Raw genomic sequence first — 24,922 nt, 5'->3', positions numbered from 1 at the left:
CTTTACCGACGAGCCCAGAGAGGTTGAAGAGGGCGAAACACATTTCTAAGAACTGGTGTTTGGATCTTTGATTCTATTCGAAAAAAAAATTTTTCCCAGCCCGAAATGGTGGATGTGTGAATTGTTCGTAAGGGGATTTTTCCACATTCTCTATTTCATCTATTTGATTTCGTACGAGTGGTCGTTAAACCAATAACCTTGGATCTTTGGTTCACTGAGTGTGTTTCAAAGATCTACATCTTATGTTTTTAAATATATATATATATATATATATATATATATATATATATATATATATATATATATATATATATATATATATATATATATAAATATATATATATATAGATATATAGTAATGTTTGAATAACGGCAATTTTGGGCGTAGATTTACGTTCCTGCTATGTCTAGGTCTCGAATGTTGTTTTTTGATTGGAATGTGTCTGAAGATATTCAACCTCTCATCTTCACCGATGAGCCCATAGAGGTTGAAGAGGGCGAAATACATTTCTAAGAGCTGGTGTTTGGATCTTCGATTCTATTCAAAAAATTTTTCCCAGCCCGAAGTAGTGGATGTGTGAATTGTTCGTAAGGGGATTTTTCCGCATTCTCTATTTCATTTGTTTGTTATATATATATATATATATATATATATATATATATATATATATATATATATAAAATAAATATATATATATATTTTATTATATATATATATATATATATATATATATATATATATATATATATATATATATATTTAAGAGGGCGAAACACATTTCTAAGAACTGGTGTTTGGATCTTTGATTCTATTCAAAAAATTTTTCCCAACCCGAAATGGTGGATGTGTGAATTGTTCGTAAGGTGATTTTTCCACATTCTCTATTTCATCTGTTTGATTTTATATATATATATATATATATATATATATATATATATATATATATGAAAATGGGGTTGAAGTTTATTGGGTATCCAGTTATATATATATCAACCCCATTTTCATCTAAAAAGTCAGCTGTTATTTAAAGGATATATATATATATATATATATATATATATATATATATATATATATATATATATATATATATATATAGGTCATAAAGTGTAGCAGACAGTGTGTTCTGTTATTTTCCATAAGTACGTTATCAATAAAATGAATAGGCGACGAAAAGAAAAACAAAAACTGGAGCCCGCCAACGGATTACTGTGATTTTTGTAGAAAAAATAGTGGTCTTTAATTATGTATAAGTTTTGTTTCAAAAAATGCATAGGTAATGAGAAAATCGTAAAAACATGCTCGCCGAAGGATAGGGGTAGTTTCCGCAGTTTATTTTCAGGGATGGGGGTAGTTTCCGCAGGGATGTTGCAATAACCATATATATTTATGAAAACCCCTATTGATGGAGCATATGCTCATATGGGCCAAAAAGCAAAAAAAAAAATTTTTCAACCCCCCATTTTATTTTATATTTTTGGCTACAGGGGTTGCACCAAGAAATCGCTTTTGGTGTCCATACATGGGTAATAAGAACGTGCACAAAATGATATATGATTTTAATAAAGGTCATGGTGTGTGAAGGATTCCAAGAGAATCACTTTCTTTATTAATTCTCCTTTTTTGGGGTGGTTCCGGGGAAAAATGGGGATGCATTATACAAATTTGTAAATATCACCAGTACATGGGTAATCGCTGAAAGTTTTTTTACTCTATCACAGGCGGTTCAGATGGTATCAAAAGGGGTTTTTTTAAAATGTAACACCCTGTAATTAAAAAATGGACAATTACCCTTAAATGAAACCTATACCAAAAAATCAGCCATTTATTTGTGATTAATTGCCGTAGGGTTCCTTCTTGATTTTCATTACAGTTAGGGAAAAATAATTTTTTTAAACATCTTTTTTAAAAACTTGTCAAATTTGGGGCGCCACCCCCGCTAAACGGTGGGTGATAGACATATGCTGCCGGGAAACAAATAGTACGAAATATAGTCCTCTTCATATTTCTATTAAGGAATTTTTTTGTAAAACGTACAGGAAGGGCTACGTTTTGCAAAAAAACACAAATTACCCCCTTTAAAGGGATGAAAAGGGGCGAAATTTTTTAAGAAAAATTAGTCTCATAATAAGCACCCATTGATGTACCAGATAAAAATAAAACCGGATTTGTGTCCATTTTGCGAGGTTCAACCTCTGTTTCCTATACTAATATACAGTGCGGTGGAATAAGTGTTGCCCCCCCTGTTAACTTGTTTATTTTAAGAATATAAGCAAAACGCTCGCACAGATCGATTTTTAAACTAACCATAGTATATTATAGCGTCAACGTTTCGAACTTTACGCGATCCCTCTTCAGGTGACAGGCATAACTTTGATTTTTTTAAGCCGTAAAGTACATCACGTGATACCTTATTTAACAGCTTTTAAAATACTGATTCCAAAAATGGATATAATACTTTATGGTATAATACTTTAATCCTTTTTGAGATCGCAGGCCCAAAATTTCGGTTGAACTCTTTTTAAACGCATTAATTTTATTCGAATTCTGAGAAAACTAATAAGTATTTTTGAAAAATTTAAACGCAGAATGAAAGATTAGATTATTACCGAGGGCCGACAGTCCCTTAGAATAAACAAAAAGTTTCTTTTGAATGATATATTTGAAATTAAAAATCACACTAAATTTTCTCTTTTTTCCACCACTGTGACTTATTAAAATAAACATTATAGGAGTTCTCAGGGACTTTGGACCATCGTGAATACTGTAATATTTCATTCTGCGCTTAAATTTTTCAAAAATATTTATTGGTTTTTTCAGGATTCGAAAAAAATGATTGCATTTAGAAAGAATTCGACCGAAATTTTTCGCCTACGCTCTCAAACAGGATTAAAGTATTATACATTTTTGAACTCCGTATTTTAAAGGCTTTTAAATGAGGTGTCACATAATGTACTTTCCCATTTAAAAAAATCAAAGTTATGGCTGTCACCTGAAGAGGAATCGCGTAAAGTTCGAAACGTTGATGCTATAATATACTATGGTTAGTTTAAAAATCGACCTGTCCGAGCGTTTTGCTTATATTCTTAAAATAAACAAGTTAACAAGGGGGGCAACACTTATTCCACCGCACTGTATAATATGTGCAATGTAATTTTAAATAAATAAGAAAAAGAATTACTCATACTAATCCACTTGACCATACTCTGTATTTATCTTGTAGTTTATCTTAAGAATCGATTAAATAATAATATTCATCATCATTAAATCTTCGCTTGTCCACTGCTGGACATAGATCTCCCTCGCACTTTTCCATCTGTTTCGATCTTGTGCCTTTTGCATCCAATTCCTATGTCAATATTTTAGATCGTCAGGGTGTCATACAATCTAGGACTCCATTCCAGTACTCGCTTTGTCCATCTGTTATCTGTCATTCTAGCCAAGACCTACCCAGTTCCACTTCAGTGTTACTATTCTCTCTACAGCATCAGCGGGTCGCCCACGTTTTCTCAACTGTCATCAATACGACTAACTTCACGCGTAACTTTGATAAGAGAATTATAAAAAAAATATGAATTGAGATCCAGATCCCGTAATTTTTTGAGGGTTATAAAGTAAGTACAAAGACATACATATTTCTTTTTTTGTAATTACAGCTTCAATTTACCGTACACGTAGCCTCTGCCGATAAGGTAGAGTCGTGTTGAGAAAACCTGGCGTGCCCAGCATCAGCCACTCCTAATCTTTGTCGTAGCTGGCAGTATGCAGTATGCTGGCAGTTTGGTATCTTGTCTCGCAGTGAAACGCCCAATATAGCACGTTCCATTACCCATGGGCCACACGGATCCATTGCATTGTTCTCCTTGTCATGGTTAACATTTCCGCTCCGCAAGTCAACACTGGCAAAAAACATTGAAAATGTTTTTATAATCACTTAACGAATCAGAAACTTAACAGAAACGGATTAAAAGATCACTTACAATAAATTCAAACTAAAAACAAATAAATACGAAAAATGAGAAATATATCGATTCTCTTCAATTGGATTCAAATGAAAATTTTAATTTTTTCCTTCTTTAAGTGCCATCTCCTCGATGGATGTCGGCAATCATCATAGCTATTCGGATTTTAGAGACGGCTGCTCTGAAAAGTTCATTTGATGTACATCCGTACCATTCTCTCAGGTTGCACAGCCACGATATTCTGCGTCTTCCTATGCTTCTTTTTCCTTGAATCTCTCGGTGCATAATCAATTGGAGCAAGTTGTACCTCTCTCCACGTGTAATATATCCGAGATATTCCAATTTTCTTGTTGTTATGTTATTTAAGATTTCCATTTCTTTATTCATCTTTCTCAGAACCTCTTTGTGACTTGTTCTATCCACGATATTTTTAGAATTCTTCTGTACACCCACCGCTCGAATGATTCTAGTTTTTTCATTGATGCAGCATTCAAGGTCCAAGCTTCCATTCCATAAAACAAAGTCGAGAAAACGTAGCACCTAGCCAACCTAACTCTTCGCTCCAACTTCAAATCTCTTGTGCAGAGCACTTTTCTAATTTTGTTAAAATTTGCTCTATTAGCCTTTTCTATTCTGATTTTGATTTCCTGTAAGTGATCTCCTGTGGAGTTGATTATTGTTCCAAGGTATGCATATTGGTCGACTCGTTCGATATTGGATCTGTTTATGAAGAGATTCTCGTTATTTCTTTGAGTTTTTGATATTCTCATAAACTTTGTCTTCTTGACGTTCATTGTTAGACCGTATTCTTGTCCAAACTCCGCTATTATGTTCACCAGCCTCTGAAGATCCCCAATATTTTCAGCTAAGATGACAGGGTCATCCGCATATCTAATGTTGTTAATGGGAACTCCATTTACCTTTATTCCAGCTGTTTCACCCTCAAGAGCTTTTTTCAAGATCTCTTCCGAGTAGCAGGCCCGGCCCCAGGGGTGGGCGAACTGGGCGGCTGCCCAGGGCGCAAAATTTAGGGGCGGCAAATTTTAGAGGACTTTTTGAAATCAACAAAGTAGTATAGCATAATTTTAGATTGTACACCTTATATTTCTGGGGTGGAACAAATGACTATTAGGTTCCTGTTCACAAAGTGTTAAAATTGCAGAACATTTTCTTGGATATGTGCCTGTACTGGAACCACTGGCTTGGGACTTACAGCAGTTGTTTTGCAAAAACTGAATGAACTGGGAATACGTTTGGAAGATATGAGAGGACAAGGGTATTATAATGGGGAAATATGAAAGGGAAGAACTTGGGAGTTAAAAACACAATTTTGAAAATGAATCCTAGATCAGTTTTTGTCCCATGTTCTAGCCATTCACTCAACTTAGTCGTGAACGATGCTGCTAGAGCCTCACAGTTTGGAGTTTCTTTCTTTTCCCGAGTGACAAAAATTTACGACTTTTTCTCAGCATCTATTCATCGTTGGGCTATAGTGAACAATAATATTTCTAGCCTAACATTGAAACCTTTGCCCGAAACTAGATGGGGACGTAGAATTGGTGCAATTACTCCCATCGGATACCAAATTGAAGAAATCTACTATGCTCTGGTAGAAATTACTGTCAATAAAAATAACGATAAAATGGTTGCTCGTGATCACGAGGCAAGCTGTTTGGCAAATCAAAGCCGTGATTTTATTTTTTTTGCTTTGTGGTAATATGACATGCCATTTTACTTCACATCAATGTAGTCAATAAGTCACTGCATAGTATTGATATGGGGGTGTATCAAGCTGAGAGTTTATTAGAAAAAAATCGAAATCCATTTTTAAGTCTCTCAGAAGTGATTTAAAATTCCAGGGCTATTGAACAGACGCAAAAGAATCCATCAAGAAAACCATCAAAGTTAGAAATTAAGAATCCGAAAATCGGGGGCACAGTAACAGCAATAGAGAGGAAAGTGAAAAGACAATTTGGCTATGAGGCTGAAGATGAAAATATGGACGTATTAATTATTATATTAACGTTCTATTTAAAAATTATAGACACAATCGTTAATACGTTAAGTGATAGATTTCAGCAAATTAAGAGCCAGGGTAAAATTTTTGAGCTTTTTTACGACATAAACCAAATTAAGGTTATGACTGTTAGTGATTTATCAGATAGATGTTTTAGGCTATGTGATGCTTTAACTTTTGATGAGTCAAAAGGTTTAAATTATGCTGATCTAAAACATGAACTAAAAGTACTTTCCACGATTGTGAAGCCCAAGAGTACACCTGAAGAGACCCTGAGAATGATTAGAGTATGATTTTGATTTCGCCCTCAATCTTAGTGTTGCTTTGAGGATTTTATTAACCCTACCAGTGACACTGGTTTCTGAAGGAAGAAGCTCTTCAAAGCTAAATCTAATAAAAAATTACTTAAGATCAACTCAGGAACTTTTAAATGCTCTAGCGACAGTCTCTATTGAACACCAAACAGCTGAGTCACTGGATCTTGGAGAATTATTATTAAAAGACTTTTCCCGTGCCAAGGCAAGACGAGTGCTACTTACTTAGCATTTAATTTAATTTAGCACAAAGCACATATGAATAAAAATACAATCTTGATTTAAGTTGGCGATTGCTGAAAGAAGGTGGTAAATCAAGGGGGGCGGCGATCGCCGAGCTTGCCCAGGGCGGCAAAATCCCTAGGGCCGGGCCTGCGAGTAGGCATTAAAAAGAATTTGCGACAACACACATCCCTGTCTCACTCCACGTCTGATTTCAATTTTCTCTGATAGCTGATCGTTAACACGTACTTCTGCTCGTTGTTTACAGTATAAATTAGATGTATTCCTGAGGTCATTGTAGTCTATCTTCTTTGATTCCAGGAAATGCATTAATTGTTCATGTCGTACTTTGTCGAATGCTTTATTATAGTCAATTATGATTTTACATGATATTAAATGTAAATTAAAAACCATTAATATTTTTATTACTAATATTTCTTTCGGCATAAATCGGCACAATTTAGTGTCACGCTATAGGTACTCGGCTGCAGAGTACAAAATGATAGCGATTAAGACGGGTAGACTGCTGATATGTTTTAGTGGATAAATTCTTAGCATCGCCCGATTCAGGTTCACAGTTTACTTTAATCGTTATAGACACTCACTTCATATTATGTACCTCGTTAGAGGTCGCTAAAGGCATACGTTGGTAAAATATTTCAATATGTTTGCCAACGAGTCGGTGCGTTTTGGTTTAATTCAGTTTCTTTGATAACGGATAAACCTAGAAACAATCAAAACGAAACCGTCTATTATAAATTCCCAGCATCGCCTGATGGCATGAATATGCCTTAGGCTCACAGTTTACTTTTACGCCAGGTAAATAAGGCAAAAATAATGCATGTTCCGAACACTTGAGCAGCCAGGTTGCAAATAGGTTTTTTAGGTACTACATACCTAATGCATCATAAATACAAAAATGCCCTTCAGAGTTCGGACGAGAATTTTAGTTATTAACAAATAAGTGATGACGTCGACTTTGCAAAGTAACAAGACACTTACTCAACACACACACTACACATTACACCTGAGTTAGTGATAAGTTATACAATTACGTGGCTAAAGGTTCTAGTTCTAAACTAAGGCCAAAATCAGAGGAAAAAAAACAAATAAGTGTCAAAAATGGCAGTTTTTTCGTTTAAATCGCCACAGGTAAAAATACGGTAATTAAATATCTTATTTATAGTCATAGATATATAATACTCTAGATTGCGCCCTGCGATCTTAAAATGGGTGACGGTTGCGACAGAGATAAATGAGCCTATTTGGTCGGTAGTCTCTTTTTAATTTAAGGGGAATATCGAAGACGTGAATATCCCACTTTATCGAGTAATATTTGTTGACAGTTGGAGCGGGTGGTGACGGGGAATCGTCTTTGGTCTTCGGACGTGGATAATCGTGGTTCGAATCCCATACCAACTTTACTTTTTTTTATTTAATCAATATTGCGTTTATTAGATATTTTTACATCTGAAAAATGGACCTAAGTAAATTTAGCAGATAATAAATGTATGTATAGTAAGTTAATATTGGAATACATAATTTGTGAACTGCATAGTAAAATAAAAGTCATTCGTTATTAATATAAATTCGTCCTTATTCGAATGATGTGAATGTTTGTTTTGCTTCTACTTTTTTAATAAATTGTAACAATAGTTTCATAAATAAAAATAATGTCTAATTACTTATAATTGAATCGGTCATTTCAAAAACAGCAAAGTCCACAATTTTCAGAAACTAACTTTTTGAGAGAAATAGACTCCTTTAAGATAAACGTTGTGTGCAAAAACGACACCAGTCCAGTAAAAACATTAGGAACAAAACTACAATATAACTCTGAATTTTGATGTCATCCATTTCATCAATCTTTCGACTATATAGTTAGTTTTCTTTGCTCTTCTGTAAAATTAGGAATATGTGACTCATGTTGTTTTTGAAATGACCGATTCAATTAATAAATCGATGGTACATTATGTTGATATTAATTATTGGTAATTTTTTACGAATATTTTTAACAATTACTTTATACTATTCTACAATTAACTTATTAAAACAATAACATTGGCTTTTATATTTTTAAAAATCTATAGGTACCTACACAGTTTTTCTTATTTGTTATATATTTCTTTGCATAGATTTACTTTAGAGATGTAATAATATCTAATAAACGCAATATTAATTAAATAAAAAATAAAAAAAGTAAAGATTGGTATGGGATTCGAACCAGGATTATCCACGTCCGAAGACAAACGACCAGTTCTCGTCGCCATCCGCTCGAACTGTCAAATCATCTAAAATACTCGACGACAGAGTAGGATAGTGACGTCGTCGATACTCCCCTTGAATTAGAAAGAGACTACCGACCAAATAGGCTCAGTTATCTCTGTCGCAACCGTCACCCATTTTAAGATCGTAAGGCGCAATCTAGAGTATTATATATCTATGTTTATAGTATCCTTCTTTTAGTAGATGAGCAAAGGTTAAAAATCACAGTTTTTGAATTTTGGTCCGATCATTTGTTCGGAGATTTCAAAATAAAACTAAAATTTCGAAAATAAAACATTTGCTATAACTTTTGCGAAAATGGCCTTTAGATTTTCATATTGCATGAAAAGTTGAGTCAAACAGTCCATGTAATGCACAAAAAAGTTTAAGACGATTCGTCAATTAGATTAAATTTTATTCAATTTGTTTATCCTAAAGAGCTTTTTTTGCAATGTCATTGTTCAGAAAATAAAAATTATATAACAGTTCTGTGGAAACCTCGTGAAAGAAGAATATTTATATTTTCAACGAATTTAAAAAAAAATCAATAAAAAGTCATTTTTATCATTTCGAAAACATTTTACTAAAGTAAAGTGTAGAGTCATTGTTTGCTTATAAAAAATTTGAAAACTTTGTTAATATTGACTCTAGATTAAAACTACTTTGGGGATTGAAAAGCAGGTATTTTTACACGAATTTCCAAAAAAACCTTTTTCTACGAGCGTGCAAAAATGTCTACTTTCGCGCACGCATTTTAGTTTAGAAAGTTTCACTTTTCCGCACGCGTGTTACTTTTCCGCACGCGTGTTGCTTTTCCGCACGCGGTTTTTACTTTTCCGCACGCGTGTTTTATTTTAAATATGTTAATATGGCCTTAAAGTAATTATAATACATGCAATAAACTAATATTTAGATATTATTTACTAATTTATTTCAAATATATCTTATTGTGTTCCTGTTTTAATGAAATTAACGCGACAATTCGATGAAATAAAATTATTTTGACATATTATTCGAAAGTCAAATCGGTAGACAATAACATTCGTTTTGAATCATCGTCATGGAAACCAAGATCGTCGTCATGCTAACTAATTATATTGAAAGTTTGGTTTTGACAACCTTGTCAAAGAATTAATTTGTGTAGGTATGTATTTTCATATTAATTAAATTAATTGATTAAGATTTGGTAATTTTTTAAAGACTCTTAGAAAAAATATTGTTCCTAACTCTTGCAGAAAGTCTCTTTTCCGCACTCGACTGCTTGCCGAACTCCCGCTTCGCGTCGTTCGGCAAACTGCAGTCGCGTGCGGAAAAGAATGACTTTCTGCACTTGTTAGGAAATAGTATATTGTGCAACAAGTGCAGAAAGGTACTAATTTCTCACGAGTTTGAAAAGTTGCGGTACGAGCGCAAGCGAGTGCCGCAATTCAAACGAGTGAGAAATTACCTTTCTGCACGTGTTTCACACTATACTTTTTCTACAAGCACAGTTTTTCCTAAAAATAAAAATCACAATTTCCAAACGACGATTAATTATAATAGGTACCTATGTGATAAATTTTAAACTGTATTGAATTAATACCTACTAATCAATTTAAATTCCTTATACCTAAATAAATTGCACAGAAATCAGTTAAAAAATTAATGCACTGCCTTAATTTGTTTAAATTTAAACAATTATTACACATTATTGACATTATATATATGCAGTCACGGATTTACACAAAACCTACTTCATTCGACGTCTCTTGCACAGGTTGCTAAATCCTTATTGGTTATTTGATAATTATAAAATGTTTAATAAGAATAAAATTGTAAAATAAAACAGTTGTAACATCCATAATTTAGTTTCTATGCTATAGTTAAATATAATAATTGTCTTATAGGTTATATATTTGTCTAAAGTTTAACCACGGATGTAAACAGAATATAACGTTACTCAGAATGCGGTAGTCCACGAATGTAAACAGAATATAACGTTACTCAGAATGAGGTAGTCAACTGTGCAGAAAAGAACTTTGCGGCACAGAAACGTCACTTTGCGGCACAGAAACGTCACTTTTCTGCACACTAATGTCAAATATCTTATACTGTGAGAAAATATTAAGTTTGCTAACATAAAACCGTGCAGAAAAGTGCACTTTGAATAGTGGTTGTAGAAAAATAACTATTTCGCCTAGGGCTTTTCATTCACAGTAGTTTTTTTCGAGCTTCTGTCATACTTATGTTATATAATCCGTGTATATTAATATTATACACAGATTATACAGTAGATGACAGAAGCTCGAAACAAATAATGACAATCAATGGAAAGCCCTATTTACAGCTACTTTGTTTATTATAACAATTAAGCAACCTAACTATGGTTCTTTTCTTGAGCATTTTTCAGTGCGTCACAAATGATAGAAAAGAGATTAGTCCGTGATAAATACACATTTATGACATTTATTCTAACATGACATTTTAGTTGAATCTGACAGTTGTCACATTTTATTTGCAATTTGGTATAAAAACAAATCAATTGTGTTTATTGCATTTATAAAATGGTATTTTCTTTGATTTGTATAGTCTTATAAATTGTACAGATTAAATTTTTTTATATAGAATAATATAATATTATTTAATATTATATTATTAGCGCCATCTATTGACAACTAGATTAAATGTTATAAATGTCACCGACGAAATGTAATCAGGGACGTGCGTTTTTTTCTGTCACATACAATTTAATGCGTTAGAGAGAAATCGAAAAACTATGACGCACTGAAAAATGCTCATGAAAAGAACCATAGCGCCATTTTGAAGCTTAAGGTATATAGTTTATGTGTAAAAGTTTGAGTACACTTTGAACTTCAACAAAGTGGTTAATAAAGCTTTAAAAACTACGTCCTAACGAAATCGATCCGTGGTCGGTGGAGGGGAATTATTAAAATCCGTGCACTCAAAAAATGATATTGATTCTTCAAACATATTTTGCGATTAATATCTCCGAAACTTGTTGATGGATTTTTATCATAATTTTTTCAATTTGTATGTACTCAGAGTCTTGTAGAGTACGTTATGTACACATACCCCCACCTAACATTACAAATTGCTAGGGGGAACCCTCCTTATCACTCAGGGATATGAAAAATAGATTACGACCGATTCTAAGATCTACCGAATATTCATATATAATTTCATAAAAATCGGTCAAACGGTCTCAGAAGAGTATGGAACTGCAGGAGAATTTTATTGATGTAAATATATAGATGGCTATTAAGAAATGGAGGTTGGTGATAGAAGAGTGAAAATTAAGGATTGCATGTATTTTTTAATTCTACTCCATATAAAATTAGGGTAGACAATTTTGTCCAAAAAAAATTTTAAAAATGTCAGGGGGTCAACCCCCCTTATAATTTATGGGTATAAAAAATAGATTAAAACCTATTCTCAGTCTTACAGGATATACATGTAAAATTTCATAAAAATCGGTCTAGCCGTTTCGGAGGAGTATGGTAACTAACACTGTTAAAGGAGAATTTTATGTATACAAGAAGTAACTGTGAATTAAATAATAAAAGTGGCTAACTTTGACCGAATTTAACCTAGGCGATAAGTTTTTTTTTGAAAATTCGTGTAAAAATACCAGTTTTTGAAATCCCAAAGTAGATTTACTCTACAGTCAATATTAACAAATATATTCAAATTGTTTTTAAGCCAAAGACTTTACTAAAATGTTTTCGGAATGATAAAAATGACTTTTGATTGATTTTTTTAAATTCTTTGAAAATGTAAGTGTTCTTCTTTCATGTAGTTTTCACAGAATTGCTGTATCATTATTATTTTCTGAACAATAATATTGCAAAAAAAAGCTTTTTGGGATAAGCAAATTGAATAAAATTTAAACTAAATGACGAATCGTCTTGAAATTTTTTGTGCATGATATGTACTGGTTGTCTCAACTTTTTGTGAAATATTAAAGTCTTAAGTTTATTTTCGCAAAAGTTATAGCAAATTTTTTATTTTCAAAATTTTAGTCTTATTTTGCAATTAGCGAAGCAACAAATGATCAGACTAAAATTCAAAAACTGCCGTTTTGAAACTTTGCTCATCTACTAAAAGATGAATGCTCTAAATAAGATATTTAATTACGCTATTTTTACCTGTAGCGATTTAAACGAAAACACTGCCATTTTTGAAACTTATTTACTAATAACTAAAATTCTCGTCCGAACTGTGACGGGAATTTTTGTATTTATAATGTATTAGTTATATGGTACCCAAAAAACCTATTTGTAACCTGCCTGCTCAAGTGTCCCGACAAAAACCTTATTTCTCTGGACTATTTAATCGTTATCGACACTCACTTCATCTTATCTCGTTAGAGGTCGCTACGTTGATAGGATATTTAAATATGTTTACGAACGAGTCAGTGCGTTTTGGTTCAATTCAGTTTCTTGCAAAGCCTCTTTGATAACGGGTAAACCTAGAAACACGTGGGGATGGCAAGAAACTCAAATTGAATCAAAGCGTCTATTTTTATTAACATTTCTATTTCTACTTTTAGGTGTTATGGCCATTTTGTGTATAGATTTACTGACAGATATGTTACCTGCAATCAGTTTGGCTTACGAAAAAGCGGAAAGTGATATCATGAGCCGTCCACCCCGAAATCCTAAAAAAGACAAACTGGTTACAAGAAAGTTGTACTTCTTAGCTTATGGTCATATTGGTATGATAGAAGCTCTCTGTGGATTTTTCGTATACTTTGCTATAATGGCTGAAAATGGATTTATGCCTAGGGATTTATTTGGTAAGATATATCAGCAAAATATATGCCTAAATTTATTCTGGTTTTTATATATCCAGTTAAAATATTTTATATTCTTATCAGTTTATTGCAATTTATAATCTTCTTATATCTATATCTTCTTATCTATATCACTTTCTGAAATAGTGGGGAGAATATAGATCCCTGTCGCACACATCTTTTTATCTTTATGTTGTCTGTTAAATGAACCCAACTCTAATAGCTGCAGTTTGTTCGTAGCAGATATTGTTTATTTTACCAGTCCAGACGCCTATTAAATTTAAGGTGCATTTGTACCTTCAAAAATATCGAACTGTTTATATTTTTAATGTATGTATTTCGATTTTTCAATAAATACCAGAATTTATTTAATTGACTACCAATGTCTACAATTGTAGACATTTTTTAATAATATCCTGGGGGGAAGGAAGGGGGGAATTTTGGAAAAAAATTCGAGGGTGTAAAGGGAGGGTAAAGAGGGTGTAAAATTCATACTTATTTAACCATTACATTACCCAAAATATCATTTTAATCTGTCGAAACAAAAATTTGTGAGTCAAAGGGATATTAAAATTAATCAGTAAAACCTGTCATATCCGGATCAATGTGGCGACAAATCGATCCGAATATGAAAAAATCCGGATATCAAGACCACTTCTTTTATAGTCTCTGGAACGTTTTCTCCTTCATACATTCCAGTAATCAACGCCGTCAATAACTTTCGTCAATAGGCACGTTTTATAGATTCTATAATAAGTTATTTCGCCATCTTTTAGTTCTTTTTGGTCGGGATGAGAGGGTGCGTTGTCCAACAGCAGGACTACATTTCTCGATAGATTTCGGTAGATCCGGATGGCGCAGAACCGTCCGGATATGGGGAGGTCCGGATATGACTGGTCCGGATATGACTGGTCCGTATATGACTGGTCCGGATATGACAGGTCCGGATTTGGCAGGTTGTACTGTAATTCTAAAATTATATTCTTTATATCGAGGTGTAATATGTTCTAGTATTCACAATATTTTTTATCTTAACATCCTGTAAACAATAACATTCTGAATTTATATTTCTGATTCTGAAATTATATTCTTTAAATCGAGTTGTACTTGGTTGTAGTATGCACAATTTTTTTATCTTAACATCCTGTAAACAATAACATCAAATATACAGTGATGAGCGCACTAATAACCGGCAAAATAGCACAAAAGATGGAAAACGTATTAAGTTGTGAGATAAAAAGAAATGAAACTAGTCGAGCTGGGAAGTTTAGCGATATTAACCCATAAATCTAGATTATATTGATTGTTTCCCACCTTTACACGTATCAGAGGAGTATTCCAACTAAAACTGTCACTGTGACAGTGGTATTTGCCAAACTGGTGCAATACGTCTAAAGGTGGGAAACAATCAATATAATGTAAATTTGTAGATTAATATCGCTAAATTTTCCAGCTCGACTAGTTTCAATTCTTTTTATCTCACAACTTAATACGTTTTCCATCTTTTCTGCTATTTTGTCGGTTATTAGAGCGCTCATCACTGTAGATATCAACGAGTTTAAATACAGTGAGCACGTAAAAGTTGGAATAAATTAATTATTTCGTGAATGGGCGATTTTGGAAAAAATCCCGAAACAGGTCGATTTTTATTTTTAAATTGTGATTTTTTTGGCATATATATTAATGTGATATTCAAAGATCGGTGTGCTCAAAGCAATTGATCAGATAATTAATTAATTAATTAAATTTAATTTTAATGATGCACTTATGATTTAATCACACTATTTAATGCTCTAATCTCAGGGTTTTATATTCTCGTGCTTCAATATCTCCTTTGCTTTACATATGATAAATAAGGTCAAAGATTAACGGAATAAAACACATATATGGTACAAAAGCATCTATTGAAATAAATTCACCCTCAAAATATCCTCTAAAAATAATATCTCCTATTCTGATTATTGAAATAACCCTACCACTATCTAAAGTACTTATTGAAATTTGCGTTATGAATAATTCTACAAAAAAAATAAAACTGTCTCTCGGATGATGAGTTGTCCAAATTCTTGTCTCTGGTCGCCAACAATTTACTCTTAGCAGCCCCCTATGTAGTCAGCAATCTCGCAACAAATTATTGCAAGCCTATTGTCATTAATGACCCCCTACAGATGCACGTATCTTTCAAAAAACAATGCTAGCCTTTTCTCCTCTCGATAAACTGAATCTATTTCTCGTTCCGGCATGCAACGGTGACTCTTGGAATATAAGTAGAACAATATAACTTACAATGCTTTACGTGATGAGCTTCCGTCAGGACACTTATTTCAACAAACTCACAACTATTCACTTATCTGCCTTACTACTTCAGGAGACTCTTAGAGATCACCACTAGTCGACTTAACGATCATTTAACAACTGACTCTTCTTCCACCCTCTAACATTTCGCTAAACTCCCATTCTTCATACCTAGCCCCTCCTTTTTCCTTCTTCACCAATCCGAGTTCCTCAATTTTATCCCCATCTACCTTTCAGATAACAAACACCAATTTTCCCTACCATTAGAAATTTCCTAAAACTAATTACATGCCAATCGGTTTTTTTTTCCTTTCTTAATATCTAAACAAAGATTACATTCATTTAAATTTCTAAATACAATTGTTCCCTCGCCGCAAAAGTCCATTTGGGAAACCCGGTCTCATTGTCCAAACACATAACCACTTTCTTATCATACTAACTGTACAAAGAAAATACTTAATCCCTATTTAAATTTTGTTTACCTACGGCCATCCAAAGATAATTGACTTTCATTTCTTCGAAATGAATTTTGGTATATTTTTATTATATGTTTTAACTTTTCTAAAATATTAAGATCGAAACCATATTAATTCAAATTTTACATATCTTAACAACTCCCCGCCATTTGATTTGCCGAAAAAATTCTGTTATTTATTTAAATGACACAAGTTTTTTTTAGGATCAAATTATTCCATTATGTTACCAAACTCTACTCATGATACTTATAAATGTCGTGAATGTTAAAAATACCCCGTATCTTGCCTGTCTCTATATGCGCTAATTCATAACTATTTACCCCATTTTCCGTATTGACCCTATATGGACCTTCAAATACCGGCATCAATTTAGCACAAATACCATTTTGTAAATTGGACACCCTCAGTGCCCTCACTAAAACTTTATCCCCTTTCTGGAATGTAACCGGCCTTCTTCTTCGGGTCCTCTCTTGCCTTTGGAGATATTTCTCTCCACTTCGTCTCAATCTTCGTTGAACCACCTCGATCACTTCTTCGTATTGTCTGGGGGCGGTGTCTTCTCACGGTCTCGTAGGCATTGTTCCTTTCATTACATATAAAGGCGTCTCCTTGGTAACCGTATTTGGTGCACAGTTCAAATACGTCTCTATTTCAAACACTTTTCTGTCCCAATGTCGATGATGTTCTTCCGCAGCAATTCTTAGAAATTTTGTGACTTCTTGTATAAAACGCTCTGATGGGTTGCTCTGTGGATGTCGGATGCTTACAAATTTTGTATTTATGCCTCTCTCTCTTAATTCCCCTTTAAAACGGTCATTCCTAAAGTATGTCGCATTGTCCAACAAAATATTGTCTGGTCTTCCCACTGTTTCGATAAAATCGTCTATCTTCCGAAGTATTTCAGCTCCTTTCGTGGTTCTACATGGGTACAGTTTTAAATACTTTGAGAAAACATCCACCATAACTAATATGTGTTTATTCCTCTGTGTTGTTGTTATTAAATCGCTCAACATATCAATGGCGACAATATCCAGTTTCTTCCGAGCTATGACGTTTTTTGTGATGTTTTCGTTTTTGAAATTCTTACTTTTACACTTTTGGCATGTCTCGCAATTTCGAGTCATCTCTTTGGCTATTGTATAGTCCTGTCGACAAATGTAGTTCTCCCTGAACATAAGCCACACCTTCCTGCTTCCAATGTGTCCGTTGTCACAGTGTAATTTTGCTAAAACTTCTTTTGCCATCTGTTCCGTGATTACATATAGTTCTTTACCATCGACCCTCTTAAAATATAAGTTATCTTCTTGTTCGGCCCTTTGCTTTTCTCTTTCATCCAGTTGTTCCTGATTTTCCCTGATCTGAGCCAAAGAAAATAAGCCTGCTTCTTCTCTCATTATGTTCATGCCAACGTGGAGAGTTTTGTGGTCCTCTTTGCGGAATTGTTCATCTCTGTTTCTGTTGTGATTTTCATATGTTCTATTTTTTGCGTGATTCCTGTTATCATAATTTTGTTGTCTATTGTAATTTTGGTATTCTCTCGGCCTATCTTCGTTTGTTGATTGGGTATGTCGGTTTCTCTGGTCATAATTTGATTGATACCTTCTTGCCGGTCCATTATATTGTTCATGTTGTCTTCTGTTTCGCATTTCTCTTCTTTTTGCTTCCCTTACTTGAAGGAATTGGCACAAACTATCAATATCTTGATAGTTTCTCAAAATCACGTGGTCCTCCAGCGTTTCTTCGAAATGTCTGCTTATCATTTCTACCAGTTGTTCGGTAGAGTATTTGTAGTCTAGATATTTGGAATTGTTATATATCTGCAAAGCATATCTTTCTTCCGATATTCCCATTTTCTCGTGATATCTTCCATTCTGTAGCTCTTGGTTGATTTCCCTCTGTTTAACTTTCCCCCAGAAATAGTTGAGAAATTTATTTTCGAAATCTGTCCAATTTTCAAACTCATCTTCTTTACTTTCATACCATAACGCTGCTCCTTCTTTCAGATTGTTTCTAATTGTTTCTTTGCAGTCGTCAAAATATCTAATATGTTGCAATTTGGTTTTCAAATTTTTAACAAATGGTACTGGGTGTGTTTTTCTAATATCCCCTCCAAATTGTATTTTCGCGTCGCTTGTACCAAGGATAATCATTTCCCTTCTTTCTCCACAATTCTGTTGATTCTTGAGTTCCGCAATTTGTTTTTCGTTTTGCTTAAATTTTTCTTCTATTTCTCGCCTGTCTTCTTGTATTGCATTTTCAAATTTGCTTTCTAACTGTTCTAATTCCATCTTCTGCACAGTCTTAATATTCTTCATTTTAGTTTCTATTTCTTCTCGTTGCATCTTCAGTTTCCTTTCTGTTTCTTCTCTAACTTTTTCTAAACAGGCTTTCACTTCATTTTCATATTTTTCCAAACGCTTTTCCAATTTGCCATCATTCTCTTCCAATTTCTGTTCTATTCTCTGTGATATTTCTCTTTGTGTTTCTTCCATTTTTTGTTGTGTTATTTCCATGGCTCGTTTTGCTTCCTGTTGATTTTTCTCTATTTTTTGTTGTGTTTCTTCCATGGCTCGTTTTGATTCCTGTTGATTTTCTTGCATTGTCCTTTTTGTTTCCTGTTGATTTCTATCCATTTGTTGTGATTGGAGTTGCATCAGTTGCAATAGTTTCTCTATTCCTGTTAATTCCTGTTCTTTTCTCTCCATAATCGTTGTATCTCCTTCATTATCCAATCCTTCTTCAACAATTTTTTCCTCTTCTCTGTTTTCTTGCATTTTGCTTTGCCTCCTTGTGGTCGACATGTTGTTTCTTTTCGTTACTGTTTTCTTTGTCCCCGCCAAATGTGAAATTTTACAACACTCTATAAGTTGCAGAACACGACAAATATTTCTCCCCAAATTTAATAAATTTTCTCCACAAATATCAAATATGCAATCAGTAAATTTCAAAATAAATATCAAATGTACGATTGGTAAAAAAAAATCAAATAATTCAATGGCAGTAAATATCAAATACCTACGATCAATCCATAAATCAAAATTATTTTTACACCTGGAAAAATTGTCAAATTATCTCTGGATCACCTGTAGTTATTCCTTATCTCTTTCCCTACCATCAAATGCAAAGCTGCGATATTTTTAAGCCACCACGTTCTGGGCTCCAGTTACTGTGATATTCAAAGATCAGTGTGCTCAAAGCAATTGATCAGATAATTAATTAATTAATTAAATTTAATTTTAATGATGCACTTATGATTTAATCACACTATTTAATGCTCTAATCTCAGGGTTTTATATTCTCGTGCTTCAATATCTCCTTTGCTTTACATATGATAAATAAGGTCAAAGATTAACGGAATAAAACACATATATGGTACAAAAGCATCTATTGAAATAAATTCACCCTCAAAATATCCTCTAAAAATAATATCTCCTATTCTGATTATTGAAATAACCCTACCACTATCTAAAGTACTTATTGAAATTTGCGTTATGAATAATTCTACAAAAAAAATAAAACTGTCTCTCGGATGATGAGTTGTCCAAATTCTTGTCTCTGGTCGCCAACAATTTACTCTTAGCAGCCCCCTATGTAGTCAGCAATCTCGCAACAAATTATTGCAAGCCTATTGTCATTAATGACCCCCTACAGATGCACGTATCTTTCAAAAAACAATGCTAGCCTTTTCTCCTCTCGATAAACTGAATCTATTTCTCGTTCCGGCATGCAACGGTGACTCTTGGAATATAAGTAGAACAATATAACTTACAATGCTTTACGTGATGAGCTTCCGTCAGGACACTTATTTCAACAAACTCACAACTATTCACTTATCTGCCTTACTACTTCAGGAGACTCTTAGAGATCACCACTAGTCGACTTAACGATCATTTAACAACTGACTCTTCTTCCACCCTCTAACATTTCGCTAAACTCCCATTCTTCATACCTAGCCCCTCCTTTTTCCTTCTTCACCAATCCGAGTTCCTCAATTTTATCCCCATCTACCTTTCAGATAACAAACACCAATTTTCCCTACCATTAGAAATTTCCTAAAACTAATTACATGCCAATCGGTTTTTTTTTTCCTTTCTTAATATCTAAACAAAGATTACATTCATTTAAATTTCTAAATACAATTGTTCCCTCGCCGCAAAAGTCCATTTGGGAAACCCGGTCTCATTGTCCAAACACATAACCACTTTCTTATCATACTAACTGTACAAAGAAAATACTTAATCCCTATTTAAATTTTGTTTACCTACGGCCATCCAAAGATAATTGACTTTCATTTCTTCGAAATGAATTTTGGTATATTTTTATTATATGTTTTAACTTTTCTAAAATATTAAGATCGAAACCATATTAATTCAAATTTTACATATCTTAACAATATCATACTAGTGACGTCATCCATCTGGGCGTAATGACGTCATTAATAATTATTTTAAATGAGAATAGGGGTGGTGTGCTATCTCATTTGAAAGGATATTCGATTATCCGTTTATTAATATAAACATTAACATAATTATTTATACAAAGTGTCCAAAAAATTTTTTTTAATTAAATTAATTGAGACAAAAAGAAAAATGTAGACATGTTATTTATTTAATTCAAAATATATTTTACTGCTGTCAGAACACAAGAAAAATGTTGATTTGACAAGTAAATATTGTTTTTCGCTTAAATTCAAAGCTGCTGACGACCTGGATCTTGGCACTTTAAACATTTAATTTAAGCGAAAAGCAATATTTGTTTGCGAAATAAACACTATTTTCTGTTTTCTGACAGTAGAAAACTGTATTTTGAATTAAATAAATTACTATATTCTTCTTTTTATGCCAATTAATTTAATTCAAAAAATAAAAAAAATTATGCACCCTGTGTAAATAATTATGTTAAATTTATATTAGTAAATATATATAATTAAATAACCTTTCAAATGAGCTAGCACGCAACCCCTAATCCCATGACTATACCCTGTTTTTAAACCAGGAGGAGTAATTTAAATTTTAATTAGTAATGACAGTAATGACATTTATAAAAATTTGACACTTTTGGCGTTTCATAGGCTAATTAAGTTATATCAGCAACTTTTTGTGTTTTCTGTTATTTCTTTAATTTTTAGATTTTTAGTCTGCTTTAATGTAGTTGCTTTTAGAACTCTTGAGCGGCATATTCGTATAATATATATCATATGTATATTATCGTCGAACGCCGATATGATCAACCAAAAAAGAAGATGTATTTGTGACTTTTCTAGTGACTTTCTAGGGTGTGAATCTGTCTTTTTAGTTTACTCCTCCTGGTTTAAAAACAAAGCATAGTCACTAGTATGATATATATGATAAAAAATTACACTTTAAAACTATAAATCGACCTCTTTCGGGAATTACATATTTCCAAAATCGTCCATTTATGAAAAAAAAAGAATTTTTTTTGGTGTAAATTAGCCAGACATTTTATTTTAAAAATAAACAATTTTTTTTTCAATCAGGAATTTTTTCTGTATTTCTAACTCTAAATATATGTAGGTACATAAGAAACTAACATACTACTATCTAAATAAATACACTGTTTTGGATGTAAATATTTTTTTGTATATATTTATTTTTTTGTATATATATATTTTTATTATATGTTTAATGTTTTTTTTTTCTTTTTTTAATTGTTTTTTTTTACTACGCTAAGACATAAACCCGATTCAACTTCTCGGAGGTTTACATCTTCTTAGTTTTTTTTTTTCCTTTTTTTTCTCTTTTTTTTTCCCTTTTTTTTTTCTTTTTTTTTCGTGTTCTTTTTTTTCAATTATAATATACAATAATTACTTAAATCTACAGGGTTAAAAAAATAACAACAAAACAAACATGTTTGTTTTGTTTTAAAAAACATGCCTGTTTTGTTTTAATAAAATTACTTAATTACAGGGTTAATTATATTGCTACAATTTATATTTACAGTTTTTGATATGTTCTTAAATTGTTTTTAATGTATTAATATCTTCAGAAAAAATCAAATTGTTTAGGTAGACGGGAAGTGGAATTTTTAAACTATTAAGATTATCATAAAATTTGTTTATATTTACTGATTGATGGGAACATTCGAGGAGAATATATAGTAGATCACCTTCTTTTCCACACTCAGAGTTAGATGACTCTGAGACCCAAACTGAGCATATGAAGGGGAGTAGGGGAGTAAGAGCGTGATTACATCTCAATATATTTATAACTCTTATGAAATGGCGATTTGATACAGAATGAAACCATCTTTTATGGGAATTTCAGGCTGCATTTGTTTGTAATTACTTCCAGTTCTCGTGTTTCGATAATACGTTTGCCAGTTTTCTTTTTGATGTCGTTTACTAATAATATCAATATCCGAAATGGATTTATTAAAAAATGAATTTATTTCAACCTTTACGTGCTCATTTTATAATAATAAATTTATTTTAGGCTTACGTGCCCGATGGGATTCAGAAAATGTAAATGATTTAATGGATTCTTATGGACAAGAATGGACGTATCAACACAGAAAAGAGTTGGAATATACTTGCTACACAGCTTTTATGATATCCGTAGTCGTGACTCAATGGGCAGATTTAATTGTATGCAAAACTAGAGTCAATTCTATTTTTGTACAAGGTAAGTATTTTTAATAATTTTCTCCGCTTTTCCTTCGTTTTTCCATTTTTTTTTCTTTTTAAAAATGTATGATTTGAATTCTTCCTTCTATTTAGTCTAATTACTTATGTTATAATTTGTGTCTTGTCATTAGCCTCATCTTTCAGTATCTCTCTCCGTTCTTCCTTCGTTCTAACATTTCTCTTTTAACCATTTTAAGTTTTTTTCGCCTTGCGTATCAGTATGTTATCTCTCTTATAGAATTATTTTAAAAATAATGAAATAGATCAACTATTTTCAATGGGAAATAAGCCACAATTTTACCAAAAAAATGATTTTATTAACGTTTCGACGCCCAAGTCGGGTGTCGTTGTCAAAATACAAAATAATACTAGATTAAACAAAAATGTTGTTGCTAAGTAAAAAAATTCTTCTAATAATTTATTTCATCTGACTCATTTATATTGGCAATTCAGACATATATTATACATTTTAAAGTAGAAGACTTTAAAATGATATTGCCAATATTGATGAGTTGCGTTCCTGGGACGTCTTTACTAAAATATAGTTCATTCGATTACATGAAATCAACCGCAACTCAAGAATATCCTTTATTAAAACAGGATTATCCTTTATCGTTTATAACTAAGGAATTGTTGGATCGAATAGAACAGAACAGCGTAGAACGGGATCCTATAACATCCACAAGAAATAATACGAGGAAAATATCAATACCATATATAAAAGGACTATCCGAGAAACTTAAAACAATAGGAAATAAATTCAACATTTCAACAACATTCAAAACAACAAACACATTGAGATCTATTCTATCTAAAACTAAACCTAACAATCAATGAAGAAGAAAGAACAAAGAATTGTATTTATAAAATACCTTGTGAATGCGAACAATTTTATTTAGGTGAAACATCAAGACCATTAAACGTTAGAATAAGTGAACATCAGTCCTATATTAAAAATAGAGAATTTGACAGATCTCAAATATGTCAACACACATGGGATAATGAACATAGAGTTCAGTGGAGAGATTCAAGTATAGTCCTGAAAGAAACAGATAGTAAAAAGAGAAAAATCAAAGAAGCGGCTCTAATTATGCTAAATGAAAACAATTGTGTCGCAACTCGGTAGAATGCAGTAGGATGTGGTTACCCATACTAAAAGAGGAAGTCAATAGAAAGAAAATACCACGATTAGTAAGTCAGTAGCATACGAGTTAGTACATATTTTATATTTTAGTATTATTTATATAATTTCTATGTATTATTAATATTATTTATAATTTAAAATAGCATATATTATATTAAAGTCAGAATTTGGTATTAGTTTTGAGAGTAAACTAAATGTAAGCCCAAATACTTACGATGGCGGGATAGTATCACGAGGTTTTTTCCTGGTTTTCCCTCGTAATTTACTATGGAATCTTTAGCGCGAGAATTTTACTGCCACCGTTGCATTTGGTTGTCTTTTTAAAGACAGATCACATGCTATGATTTTTTGTGGCGGATATTCTTGAGTTGAGGTTGATTTCATGTAATCGAATGAACTATCTTTTAGTAAAGTCGTCCCAGGAACGCAACTCATCAATATTGGCAATATCATTTTAAAGTCTTCTACTTTAAAATGTATAATACATACCTGAATTGCCGATATAAATGAGTCAGATTAAATAATTTATTAGAAGAATTTTTTGTTAAGCAACAACCTTTTTGTTTAATCTAGTATTATTTTGTATTTAGACAACGACACCCGACTTGGGCGTCGAAACGTTAATAAAATCATTTTTTTGGTAAAATTGTGGCTTATTTACCATTGAAAATAGTTGATTATAAAAATGCCACAAGAAAATAGATTCAGAACAACATTAATGAAATAAATATAAGTACAAAAAGGAGATTTTCGTATTTATGTCAATAATTAATACCAATGCGTCAAAATAG

The 24,922-nt window shown here is 32.4% G+C and overlaps 1 protein-coding gene across 1 annotated transcript in view; it reads left to right on the top strand.

Moving 5' to 3' along the window:
• LOC114334784 (sodium/potassium-transporting ATPase subunit alpha) overlaps positions 1 to 24,922 on the top strand; it is a 196,377-nt gene that overhangs the window by 146,006 nt on the left and 25,449 nt on the right. Inside the window, exons 12-13 of the mRNA XM_050652786.1 lie at positions 13,331 to 13,576; positions 22,797 to 22,985. Coding sequence (XP_050508743.1) covers positions 13,331 to 13,576; positions 22,797 to 22,985 — 435 coding nt within the window. The remainder of the gene's footprint in view (positions 1 to 13,330; positions 13,577 to 22,796; positions 22,986 to 24,922) is intronic.

The sequence above is a fragment of the Diabrotica virgifera genome, chromosome 6, assembly GCF_917563875.1.
Source record: "Diabrotica virgifera virgifera chromosome 6, PGI_DIABVI_V3a".
Classification (NCBI taxonomy): domain Eukaryota; kingdom Metazoa; phylum Arthropoda; class Insecta; order Coleoptera; family Chrysomelidae; genus Diabrotica; species Diabrotica virgifera.
The sequence above is the reverse complement of the archived record's forward strand: the minus strand, read 5'-3'. Positions and strand labels throughout refer to the sequence as shown.